At 34.1% G+C, this 13,863-nt stretch overlaps 2 protein-coding genes across 2 annotated transcripts; both read left to right on the forward strand.

Moving 5' to 3' along the window:
• Window positions 1-5,169: 5,169 nt before the first annotated feature.
• LOC105129766 (pathogenesis-related protein 1-like) lies at window positions 5,170-5,917 on the forward strand. Its single transcript, XM_011031975.1, has one exon. It carries the CDS (start codon window positions 5,204-5,206, stop codon window positions 5,687-5,689), a length of 486 nt encoding a protein of 161 aa, XP_011030277.1. The 5' UTR covers window positions 5,170-5,203; the 3' UTR covers window positions 5,690-5,917.
• A 4,044-nt stretch (window positions 5,918-9,961) lies between these two features.
• On the forward strand, window positions 9,962-10,710 carry LOC105129767 (pathogenesis-related protein 1-like). The gene has a single exon (XM_011031976.1). It carries the CDS (start codon window positions 10,110-10,112, stop codon window positions 10,611-10,613), a length of 504 nt encoding a protein of 167 aa, XP_011030278.1. The 5' UTR covers window positions 9,962-10,109; the 3' UTR covers window positions 10,614-10,710.
• The last annotated feature ends 3,153 nt before the right edge of the window (window positions 10,711-13,863 follow it).

Consider the following 13,863-nt stretch of genomic DNA (forward strand, 5'->3'; position numbering starts at 1 on the left):
AATTATTCTTTCCAGATTCTTTTATCTTGTTTTCATGGTATCAGAGCACATGAAACTTTAAATATATTAACCAAGCTTCCGCAAAACCTCCAATGGAGGACATTATTGATTCAACTAGTACTAACCAAAATACTACCCTTCAGAACATGTCTTTTTTAACCATTAATCCTTCTAATCCCTTTTTTATTCACTCATTAGGTCATCCAAGTATGAATCTTCTTCCAAAAGTTCTTGATGGAACCAATTATGCCATATGACGACATTCCATGTTAATAAGTCTTAGCATTAAAAACAAGTTGGGATTTATTAATGGAACCATACTTATACCAGGTGAATCTGATTCTAAATATATGTTATGACAACGATGTAATGATATGGTTTTTTCTTGAATTCTTAACTCCTGAAACCAAGAGCTTGCTAATAGTGTTCTCTATATTGAAACCCCCTCTAAAATCTGGTTCAATCTACAAGAATGATTCTTATAAGGTGATTTTTCTCATCATTATCAAGTTCAGCATTTCATTGTAGAATTGCAGCAAAATCAAGATTCCATTTTCTCATATTACACCAAGATAAAAACATTATGGGATGAATTAAAAATGAGCAGTCCAGCCATTCAATGCATGTGTGGTGGAATGAAACAATTGTCAAACAACGAAGAAAAGATGAGACTTGGTCAGTTTTTTATGGGATTAAATAAGAGCTATTAAGCTATTAGAGGGCAAATCATGCTCATGCATACCGCGTACCTTTAATGGAACCAGATGATGAAGGTAATGATGGTTTGAGAGATGTCACGTGGTTGCAAACCTAATCACGTAAAGCACGAAGAGGACTTTGATGTCATTGAGAACGCCATAAAGGTCGCACTAGAGTGATGGAAGAAGGGTGTTGAACAAGGCTTACAGGAATGGGTGGAGCAAAGGTGGAAGTGGCTGGAGGCAGAGACACGGAAGGTGAATCTGGCAAGGTCAGGTTAAAAGGGGTGACGGAATCAACCAATTCTAATTGTATGGTGGAGATGGTGGGGAATGTGTCAGAAAGAGGATGATCATAAATAAAATGAAGAAGGACAGGTATAGAAGGTGTAGGAATGGATGGAGGGGACTCTTACTATTATTATCGTTATTATTATTATTATTATTATCGTTATTACTATTATTGTTATTTATAATTGTTGTTTATCATGAGTGGTAAGGTCATAAAGTTTGTAAGCTTTTCTGGCCGACCGTGTAACTAAGGAAAACACAAAGTGTGATGTTATGAGCAAATTTATGAGGGACAACTGAAAACCTTAGAATGGGAATAAGAGGGAACCTTGCTATAAAGTCGTTCAAAAGAAGCGCTGTAGGCAAACGATTAATCAAATAAACAGCGGTAAGAACACATTCTACCCAAAAACATAAAGGAAAATGAGCCTGAAAATAAAGGGCACAGGCCGTCTCAAGGATATGACGATGTTTGTGTTCGATAACCCTATTTTATTGGGGTGTATAAATGCAAGAGTGTTGATAAATAGTACCATTTTATCGAAAAAAATCACGCATAGAAAATAATTCCCCCCATTATCAACTTTAATATTGGCAATAGAAATATTAAATTGGGTTTTGACAAAAGAGAAAAAATTTATAAATAAATGTTGTGTTTTATTTTTGTGCTGCATAAAGAATACCTATTTGAATCAAGAATAACCATCCATAATTGTCAAAAAATACTTTACACTAGAAAGAGAAAGAATTTTATAAGGGCTTCAAATATAACAATGTATTAACTCAAAAGATCTAATAGATGAAAGTGAACAAGCAGAAAAGGAAAGTCAATATTGCTTGGAAAGTACACAAACTTCATAAGCATTTTTTAATTTGAAAGGGAAGTAAAGTAAATTTTTTGCCATAAAATCTAATTTAGAGAAAGATAGATGCCCTAATCGGTGATGCCATAAGTCGGTGAAGGAGATGACATGAGAACAAGATGGTCGGCCAACAATGACAGTAGAGGATTTGATTTTAGGTCTCGATGTGGTTGATGCCAATACGATTAAGTAATAAAGTCCACCTCATTGCCTATCCAAACCAATCATCGTCAAGTCCTGCAAAATACACCAATAAGGATAAAAAGTTATTGAATAATTAAGATCTCTTATAACTTTACTCACATATATCATATCCACCTTAAAAGATGGCACACCAAGCATATTTTTTAGAGAAATAACATAGTTCAAAGGTAAAGTTCCAGTAGATATGATTGGGGCTTGTTCTCTACTTGACATAATAACTGGTGGTAAAACAGTGTTTTGATGATTGTTAATAAGAAAATTCAAAGAAAAGGTAATATGATCAGTTGCACCACTACGAGGACCAATCGATGGAGGCACAACGATGTTTATGACAAACCTGAAGAAGCACCAACAACATTGGCCTTAGGATTGGAGGATTGATTTGTTTTCTTATTATTCATAATAGATAATATCTGTTGAAATTATATATCAGAGAGTCCATTCATCACGGACCGCATTTCATGTAGTGCTGGTCCTTCCTTAACATGAATGGTTGAAGACTGAGTGGAATTTTCAAACTGAGAACGACTGTCTCTTCGATTGAATCGAGTTAGTTTATATTTTGGATGACCTGGTGGATACCCATGCAACTTCTAACATGTGTCTTATACATGATGATCATTGTCACATTATGACCAGTGCAATGACTTATGGTTAGAGGAGTTGGAGCAGTGCAATGGCTTGCGATTAAGTAATAAAGTCTACCCCGTTGTTTACCCAAACCAATCATCGTCTTCGTCATCAAGTCTTGCAAAATACACCAATAAGAAAAAAAAGTTACTGAACAATTGAGACCTCTTGTAACTTTACTCACAGACATCAAATCCACCTTAAAAGATGGCACACCAAGTATATTTTTTAGAGAAATAACAAAATTCAAAGGTAAAGTTCCAGTAGATGAGATTGGGGCCTAAAGTTCAAAGATAAAGTTCCAGTAGATGAGATTGGGGCCTATTCTACACTTGGCATAATAACCGGCGATAAAATATTATTTTGATGATTGTTAACAAGCAAATTCAGAAAAAAGGTAATATGATTAGTTACACAACTATCGAGGACCAATCGATGGAGGCACAATGATGTTTATGACAAACCTGAAGAAGTACCAGCAGCATTGGCCTTAGGATTAGAGGATTGATTCGTTCCTTTATTGTTCATAATAGATAATATTTGCTGAAATTGTATATCAGAAAGTCCATTCATCACAGACTGTATTTCCTGTAGTGCTAGTCCTTCTTTAACATGATTAGCTGAAGACTAAGCAGAATTTTTAAACTGAGAACGACCATCTTTACGATTGAATCGAGTTGATTTATGTTTTGGATGACCTAGTGGATACCCATGCAACTTTCAACATGTGTCTCATACATGATGATCATTGTCACAGCATGAGCAGTGCAATGGCTTGCAATTAGAAGAGTTGGAGCGAAAAGAACCTTGTCCTATTCCAAGAGCCAGGGCTGTGGGTTCATTTATTTAAACTGTCATGGCTGCATTTTCAATTATCTCGCGTATGTCGCATAAGCTGCACTGCTTTTCTTCTTGAAGAATGGAAGAGTAAGCCTGGCGAACATCAGGTAACGAATTCATCAATAAGATTTGCCCTTTGATTGCTTTGTGGGATTCATTTAGACCCATGAAAAATTGCATCAACTAGCATCATTTATAATCTGCCCCACAAGAGCAAATAGTTCCGTTATAGGAACCCAATTCATCCTATAATCCTTCCAGCTTCGTATAGTAGGTTGCAACAGTCATATAAGCTTAGGAAAGACAAGCGATATCCCTCGTTACTCTGAGAAAAATGATCTCGAATGTCTTCCTAAACCTTCTAAGCTGTAGTTGAACAGATCACACTATATGCAAGATCCTGTATGATTGAATTAAGGATCCATGATAGAATCATATCGTTGCACTTTCTCCATGAAGCATGAGCATCTAATTGGCTCTTGGCAGACAACATTGCTATTATACCATCTATAAAACCCAATTTGGGTTTGGCATTTAAAGAGATGGTCATGGATTGGCACCAAGTTGAATAATTATTGCCATTGAGAGGTTTGGAAACAAGCATAAATCCTGGATGGTCAGAATGGTAGAGAAAAAAGGGATCAAAGGCATTGTTTCTGTTTTCTTTTGAAGATTGCTCCCTCTCCAGAATGATGAGCAACTACAAAGTAAAAGAGAATTGAGACGGCAAAATAAAAATAAAAAAATAGAGAGCTAGGGTATGTCAATCTTGCTGTCATATCATGTCGAAAAGGAACGAAGAATAGTTGCCTAAATGAATAAATTCATTGAATCATAAAACGTAACTTTATACAAGAGTTGTTTTCTATATTGTGCTAAGCTATTTTAGAAATCTATACTGCAATAAAAAATCTATACTACTATAGAAAAGGAAATATTTTACAGCACATAATTATATATTTGTTTCCTTAACACTGACTAATTATGGCCTTGTATTAAAGTACCGACTTAATAATACGTGTGTGTGTGTTAAATAAGTCATGTTTATGTTACATGTGGGGCTGATTATTTAATTTACATGTTCGTTGAAATCCTTTTAACATGTTTGTCAAGATAATGATTCACACCATCAACGCTAGGGCAAGTCATGCACTACACCGCTACTTCATGAATATAAAGACGACACAAATATGAAACCAGCCTTAATTACAATTTTATAATTCAGGTTTATATTGTTTTTTTCGTGTAGTGTTAAAAAAAATATTTACCTGGACTGGGGCTGTAATGGTTACTTAGCTGGATTAATTGTATGGTTAGTGTCTCATTATGTTAATAATCATTAGGCACTACATATGATTTCCGAGTCGAGATTAGAATATTGCAATGACAGCCATGACTTGGATTCCATGCTGATTGACGATATCAGAGGACCGCGATTCACGGCCCGAGCTTATCTAATTCCAATCGCTTCATTTATTAATTCCAACCGCTGTTTAATAAAATATTAATTTAATATATTTTAAAATAAAAAACATTTTTAAAAACAAGAAGTTTCTTACATTTGGCCATGATGGTCTAATTAAAACAATTTCCCCCGGACCCTATATATACATGCGTCCACTCTTTTTCATTCATAACAAAACTATTTCACATCCCGCTTAGGAAAGTTAAAACGACATGGAAATCTCCAAGAATTCAGTAGCAATTGCTTTTCTTATTTCCTTAGCTATAATAATCCCTCCATCCCTTGCCCAAGACTCCCCACAAGACTACCTCAATGCCCACACAAATGCTCGTGCACAGGTAGGTGTTGGGAATATTGTCTGGGACAATAACGTGGCAGCTTATGCAAGTAACTATATTAAACGGCTCGCGGGCGATTGCAGACTTGTGCATTCTGGTGGGCCTTATGGCGAGAACCTTGCAGGGAGTAGTGGTGATCTTACAGGCAGCGCTGCGGTGAAATTGTGGGTTGATGAGAAACCAAAGTATGATTACAACTCCGATTCGTGTGTTGGTGGAGAATGCAGGCATTATACTCAGGTGGTTTGGCGCAACTCGTTTCGTTTAGGTTGTGCTAAAGCAAGGTGCAACAGTGGGGGTACAGTCATCAGTTGCAACTACGCTCCCTCCGGCAACTTCGTTAACGAGCGCCCTTACTAGAGCTGTGACTCTAGGGTTTGGTATGCAGGAATTCGTGCGTGATAAATAAGCCATTTCATTTGGCCAATGATCAATTTATTTGACATTGTTTTTTAAGTTGGTAGAGCCATATTGATTCTGAATATATTAAAGAGGGGATATAAAGCTTATATCCGTCTCTTCTATCAGTTTTGCACTAGTTTGAACTTGTAATTTTATTTATATGAAGTCAAATTTCTTTTCTTTTTTAAATATTTTCTATTTTGGTTCTTTCGTTAATATTTTTTAGAAATGTTAAATCCTAAAAAGATTTGACGTCAGAATCTCAAACAACAATGATTATCTCTGAACATAATTAAATTCGTTATTAAGGCATCATGATCCTGTCCTTGAGGCTAGGCAGATGGTAAGTTTTGAACAAGTATCCATATGAGTTGGTTTCGTTCCTTCTGTGTTGATTTATATCCGTAGCTAAAATGAATTCATAACGGAGTCATGAGAGTAGCATTTCCTCTGTATAAAAAAGCTGGTGGTGGGTACCCTTTACACAGGTATTCATACCCATTTTTCATTTTTCTTCATAATTAATATTTCTAGAGTTCTTCTACTTCGTCTTTCCTGTTAATGCGGACCTTCCAAGCATTTTTGGTGACAATTTGATCGAGAAAACCTGCAAGCAGACACCCTATTACGATCTTTTTTTGTTTGGTCTCTCATACCAAATCTTCACAGATGTTAAAGGCCTAGCCAAGAGAATGATTCGCACCATCAACGCTAGGGCAAGCCACACACCACACCGCTGCTTCATGAATATAAAGACGACACAAATATGAAACAAGCCTTACAATCTTGTGCTGATCAACACGATGCTATAATAAAGGGAGACATTCCATGGTCTCTACAAGCTTTGCGTTCGGGTGACTACAAATTTTCTAAACGAAGCACAATTGATCTACTGCTGTTGTGCACGACGTCTCCGACGTGGCTGCATCCATTCTTAAGACGATGATAGGCAGTTGATAACATCTTAATTTCTCTGCTCTGCTAAGGAAATTGAAATAATTTTTGTCTCTTATGCTGCCAGTCAGCTAGGTTTAGTTTACATCTTTATCTTGGTATTTTATGTACCTAATAAATTCGTATTTTGGAAGGATAATGAAAGAGTTTTTGTTTTCTTGTTCTTCCCACTCCCTTTAGACGTAGGCAGAAGAGAATAAAATCAAAGTAACTGCTGTGTTCATTGTGTAGAATTTTGATTAATACCTTATCATATGAAAAATGAGAGTGCTCCTGGAGAAGGTCACTCAACTAGTTTTAATTTGTTTTCCGTTTATGATGAACAGTCCGATTCAATTTACAAAGAAGCACAAAGGCCCTATAGTACATATAACGATTAAACCCATTTCTTAGTGTTAGCCCATACAGCTAGTAAGCTAGAGCCCTAGGGTAATGTCTGAAGCCCACAATCTAGAGCCCACCAACCTAGAAATCGGCTAAACTTATTTCAAAATTCATGGCCCTTTTTTTTTAATAATATTTTTTGTTTTCGTTTTGGTCTGGAAAATAGTAGTAATGGCTCGGCATTTGATATAAGAAGTTGTATCATATGACAAAATAAGGCTCGGCGTTTGATATCATGATTTTTTATGATCACTGGTGATATAATATTTATCACAAATCAGCACATGTATCTTTATAGTTAGAAATGTTAATATCTCTAGCATTATTTTTAGCCAGTGTTTATTCGTTTTTATTTTTTCATTTGAAGAAAACAACAACAAAAAAACAGATAGAGATTTAATTAAGGTTCTAAACATTGACCATACCTCATAAATGCATTAAAGTGTTTTTCAAAATAATATATTAAAATAATATTTTTAAAAAAAAATTATTTTTTTATTAGCACATTAAACAATATAAAAATATTTAAAAATTAAATTCCTTAAAAAAAAATTAAAACACAAAAATAAGCACTCTCTTTTCCACGTGTAAATATCTCAGGCAAGGGCACTGGATATACCCGTAAGTCTTCTCAAAAGCATGGGAATTAGAAATGTTATAACTCATTTTTTAAATAAAAAATAAAAAATAAATAGATAAAAATATATTTAAAAATAGAGTTAAAATAATATAAATTCAAAGTTATGAAATTATCAGAGTAAATTAGTTAGAAATTAAAGAATTAATAAGTTTAAAATTTTAATTAAAATTTTAATTAATTTAATTAATAAAATCAGAAGAAATAATAAATTTACGGACTTAATTAAATTTTAATTTAATTAATTAAATAAATTCAGAGATTTATATAAATTGATGATTACTGATTAAGATCCCAATTGTTAAGTTTAAAATGTTTAGGGACCAAAGTGAAAAATATTATCAAGGATACAAAACAGCGCCGTTTGGAAGCGCAGTTCTTTATCCCTTTTAAATAAATTCATAGATTTAATTAAAATTAACCCAAGGGCACAATTATAAATTGATGATTACTGATTAAGATCCCAATTGTTAAGTTTAAAATGTTTAGGGACCAAAGTGAAAAATATTATCAAGGATAAAACACGGCGCCGTTTGGAAGCGCTGTTCTTTATCCCTTACGTTTCGCGTGGAGGCAGCCGATTCAACAAGAAAATCTGCAGCAATTCAATCCGATCATGGACCACGTCTCCTGCCCATTATCCAGACGTTGTTATTTCCAGGGCCTCGAGGTTAATTTCAGGGAGGGTTGCACTTTGTTTCTTCTCAAAGAAACAGAGATGAACATGCCTCATGATCGTGAGGCAAGAAGCCATTCTCTGGCTTTGTAAAAGCGAGAGAAGGCCATGAAGAGGGAGACACGAACAGGTCAGAAAAGAAACACAGGCGAACAAACACAGACGGAGAAGGAAAAAAAACAAAGGATACGACGAGCAGGTAGACTGGGAGAAAGTGGACTGAAGACACAAACCAGTTTCGAAGGAGACTAACGAGCAGGACAGACACACGGACAAAAAGAGAGTAGAGAGAGTCAAGAGAATAGGAGAAAAAGAATAGACAAAGAGAATGTAGAAAGACAGAGGACGCACGAAAAGAGAAAACCAAAGGCAGAGTGAAACAGAGGAGATGGACGGTAACACTCCTTCATAACTCCAGCAACCAGGGAAATAAAAATGCAAGAACCAGTGGAGTAGATAAAAAGCAAAAACAAAGAGTAGAAGTCTTTTATTCTCTCCTTTGCATTATAATTCACAGCTACAGCAGCAAGTGAAATATAATTCACCTCATTCTTGTTTATGTAGCACGCCCGCTACCCAGCCGGGTCACTTGTTTACATTAGTGATCAGGTTGAACCGGCTGGGTCCAACCCAGTTTTTATGGGCTGGGTCAAATCCAACCCTCTAAAAAAATAAAAAATATATATATGTATAAAAATAAATTTATTTTTATTGATTTATTCACTAAAGACAAAGACAGAGTTAGAAATAAAAAATATTTATTTAAATTTATTTTATTTTATTACATTAAAAATAATAAAATATGTATATGTATAAAAATAAAGTTATTTTTTATTTTAAATTTATTTTGTTTTTATAGTTATGTAATATTTAGCAATGTCAAAATTGAAAGTATTTATAATTGAATATTCATTGACGTCTGAATCAGAAATATTACACGTAAACAATCACAGTACAAACTAATAAAATATACATAATTTATGAAAAAATTAGTAATACAGTTGTATTTTTTTATATATAACTAGTCTTATATCATAAAATTTTTATTGATTAATTAACAATAAATATAATATTAGACAGTTATTTCTTAAATAACATTATTTTTTATTAAAAAATAAAATAACTAAAAATATGTTATTTACATTAAAAAAATCTTTTAAGATCGTCGTTGAGGTATGACAAGAAATATGCAAAAATTTTAATTTAATGTAATTATATAGATAAGGACGAAATAAGTTATGAAGAAAGGGTACAAGCAAGTGGAACTTGAATATAAAGAGCTTACGGGACAACATGTGAAACATCTTTTAAAAGCTCGCTTAATTGAATGAGGATAAGCAGCCCCCTTATTTTCCTGTTAAGAACGCCATCTGATCAAGTTGAGCTTGGAAAAATAGATTCTATCAAATAATCAACTCATGGTGGGTCAGTCTAGCAGCCCATTGAGCATGGAGCCTTACCTAACGGTGGCGGCCTTGCCTTGAGAGGCGGCCATTGTTGATTTTTATATATTATCGAAGATGACTTTCTACTGGCATATACTTTAATCCAATGTACTTTTAAATATTTCCCACTAGCAACTAATCCATAATTCTTCTCTTGCAGGATGATGATGATGAACATTAAACATTAAGTAGGACATCCCTATATATACCTACATAAATGCTCTTTCCTATTCATCAACGTTAGCCCCAAGTGCTTACTCCTCTTCCTCCAGGCGAATCAACATGGAGATGAGTAAGATTGCCCTAGCAATTATCTCTCTAGTAATTCTAGCCAGTACTGTGCACGACGCCCATGCCCAGGACTCCCCGCGAGACTTCCTCAATGCTCACAATGCTGCCCGTGCATCGGTGGGTGTAGGGCCCATGAGATGGAGCAATACAGTGGCTGCTTTTGCACGAAGCTACATTAATGGACTAAGGGACGGTTGCAGAATGGTGCACTCCAGTGGTCCTTGTGGTGAAAACCTTGCATGGGGCAGCGCTGACCTTGCCGGCACGGCTGCTGTGAAAATGTGGGTGGATGAGAGGGCAAACTATGACTACAACTCGAATTCCTGTGTTGGTGGGCAGTGCTTGCATTACACTCAGGTAGTTTGGCGCAACTCGGTTCGTCTAGGATGTGCTAAGGTGAGGTGCGATAATGGCGGCACAATCATCAGTTGCAACTATGACCCCCCAGGCAACTATAACGATCAACGTCCTTTTGAATTTATATCCAGCTCTTAGTAAAACCTCCAAGCTACCATGAGTACTGTTGATGTGATATGAATAAGACTGTCATTGACAGATTGTAATAAAATATTGGAGGTTTTTTTTTTTTTTTTTGAATTCTGTTGGGATGGCAATCTTTCGCCTAGACGCTAAATTCAGGAAAGACTGGATAAAGTAGGATCTTTCAAAAACATTTCTTTTCACGCACAAAGAAATCAAGGAGATCACCATGATGCCACCTAAAACAAACAAGCAGTCAGCCATTCACATAAAGACACCAATTTTGGACGCAGAGTGACTTGTATAAATCCGAGAAATTCCAGTTCCTTTAACTTTCAATCCCATTATTCACTTCCACACATCCTTAACCATCATATTCACAAGTGAAAAACTTATATATACATATAAAAAAAAGTTTAATTGAGAACAGACATTGGATATCCCTTTGTGAGTCTCTTTTACATACAAGAAAAGGTATGGATTCTCTGTGTGTGTGTGTGTGTGTGTGTGTGTGTGTGTGTGTGTGTGTGTGTGTGTGTGTGTGTGTGTGTGTGTGTGTGTGTGTGTGTGTGTGTGTGTGTGTGTGAGAGAGAGAGAGAGAGAGTAGCATTGGATGAGGTAGCGGAGGAATTCTGCGCTCAAAATGCAAAGGTTCTTTGCTTGAACTGCCCATCCCTCCTATCTTTCTCAGTTAACTGTGCTGCCGGCGGAGTTCAGTGAAAGCAGGGAGACTATCTCGCTGAGTTCTCTGCCAAGAGCCCAGAAGGACCAAGGAGTCTTTCTATTTACAACGATTAAAGATTATAACATCCTATTGCCTTAAGAAATTGAAAATCAAGGCCTAAGTACAGGGTTTTCCTTTTCCTTCTCCTTTCCTTTCCTTGACTCAATAGTTATTTCTTCACATGGAATCCAAATATATTTTTATTGTGATAATAAACTATTAGATATATTATGAGTTGTGAGTTGTGTTTTCCATTTTCACGTAAATGTGATTGGCTTACTTTAATGCATCAGTTGTAAATGCATCAGGTTTACAATATTTTCTTCATTCCATCAAGGGCAGACCAAGTTGAGTGTATCATGGCATTGGTGCAATGACGTTTTGATATTTTAAAGCGCAATCAAGTTGCTTGCGCTATGAACTTTGAAGATGATTTTTCCTCTGTTTCTGAGTTGTGAAAGTCTCGGATGACTTTTCCTGCCTAACAGCAGCAGTACTTCAATATCTTTTTCACAGAATATTTCGCTGTCTTCATGATTGCTGTACTTTTCAACCACTTCTTTTTCTTTCCTTTTCTCTTTTTTATTCTCATTATAATTTACGGGAGGAAAGAAGAGAGAGGAGACAGAACAAATAAATAAATAAAAGAGACACTACAGGATTGGTTCGGACATGGGGTGATTTTTATATATATATTATTGGATTATCTTATTAAAATATTTTTATGGTATTAATAATGTTATAATTGATATTTTAAAGTGTTTTTGGGTCTTTATTTTTCTTTCATCTCTCCTCTTTTCTTGTTGAAATATATATAGTTCAATTCATATTTCTTTTAAAATGTTGTGTTTCAAATAGAAAGAGGCGTGGGTATCATATTTTTTAATTCGGATGTATATAAACTATATTATTTTATTAATGTTTTTGAAGCTTTATTATTTTATCCATTAAAAACAAATATCCCAAATAATCCAGATTGCAGATTCTACACAAATGCTTGGTCTCATTCTTGTTTGTTGGTTGGAAAATAGCTTTTTTAATAAAAAATTAAAAAATAAATTATTTTTTTATATTCAACAATATTATAGAAAATAAGTTGAAAAATATTTTTTTATATTTGACTATACCATAAAAAATAAGTTAAAAATAACTTATAATATTTTAATTTTTTTCAAGTTTGTTAAAACTGGGACAAAATCTAATATGTGAAAAGGTTAAATGAAGATTAAATTGAAAAACTAAATTTTAAAAGTTTTGTTATTTTAATCTCAATTAAATCAATTTTTGTTTTTCTAAGAAGTTATCTCTGTCTCATGACCTCGTTCATGAGTTTTTTTTAATTGGATTTTTTTAATTTTATCATTTGATATTATGTTTAATTGAGAATTAGACTTCATGATTTATTTATTTTAGTTTACTTTGTATTTGGTTATCTTGATTTTATAACTCAAGTTTAACAGATTAGCTAAGATTATTTTTTTAGATCTCTTTTTAATTTTTTTTCAATTTAATTTTTTAACAATGGATTGATTGAAAATTAGTTAGGTATAATAATTTATTTTGATTTATTTTATATTAGATCATTATAATCTTATAATTCTTGTCATAGATTTAACATGTTAGCCCGAATTTATCAAAGTTAATCCAATTATTGTTATCTTGAAATTTTTTTAGTTAAATTATATTTTTACGAATTATATAAGTTGTTTTTAGACATATAAAGTGAATCAAATTATATTTACATTATAAAAATAAAATAATTAGAAAAACAAAACATTAGAAACATTTTTTTTTTCAGGAAAAATTTAACCTGAATTGCAACGCAACGTATCGTTGGTCAAATATCTAGTTTTGTATATTTCTTGCATGTTCGCTGATAATCACTGGTCCGCTTGGCATGATTTGGCTACAGGCAGATTACATCAGAGATGTGAAATGATAGAACGACGCAGGACTGTGCATCAAAGAAGTGGCTTAAACTATCCGAAGGAGAAAAATCATTTCTATTTATCTGGGAACAAACTTACAAAAGTGATTTATTTCTCCTGACCAAGGTCAGGCCTCGATCCTACAAGCTAACAAAAATCTACCAATTCTTGTTGCCTGAATTGTTTTCAGGTAGCTATATTACTTGATAATCCACAACTAACATCAGTTCAATATCTTTTATACCTCAATGAAAGACTCCGTCTACTCTGGACTTGGAGACATGAATTTCTTTTTCCCCAAACAGAGAGGAAATGAGTTACTGTGATGCATGAAATTACCTTTTACACAAACATAACATAATAGCTACTGGAATTGCTGGAACTCTGTTTCGCATGTAATAGCAAGTCTGAATCTCATATATTTCACAAATCAATGACCATGGATGGATGCTAGTAATACAGCAAGAGAAAAAAAGATAGCCTCGAACAGCATATCGAACCAGCAATGCATGGAGAAAAACAAGTAAAATCCAGCAAAGGAGAATACAAGACAAGTCCAATTCAATAGAAGCAATTTACTGGAAACATGAAACAAGCAAGAGAAGAAGAAACA

This window comes from Populus euphratica, unplaced genomic scaffold, assembly GCF_000495115.2.
Source record: "Populus euphratica unplaced genomic scaffold, PopEup_1.0 scaffold34.1, whole genome shotgun sequence".
Lineage (NCBI taxonomy): Eukaryota > Viridiplantae > Streptophyta > Magnoliopsida > Malpighiales > Salicaceae > Populus > Populus euphratica.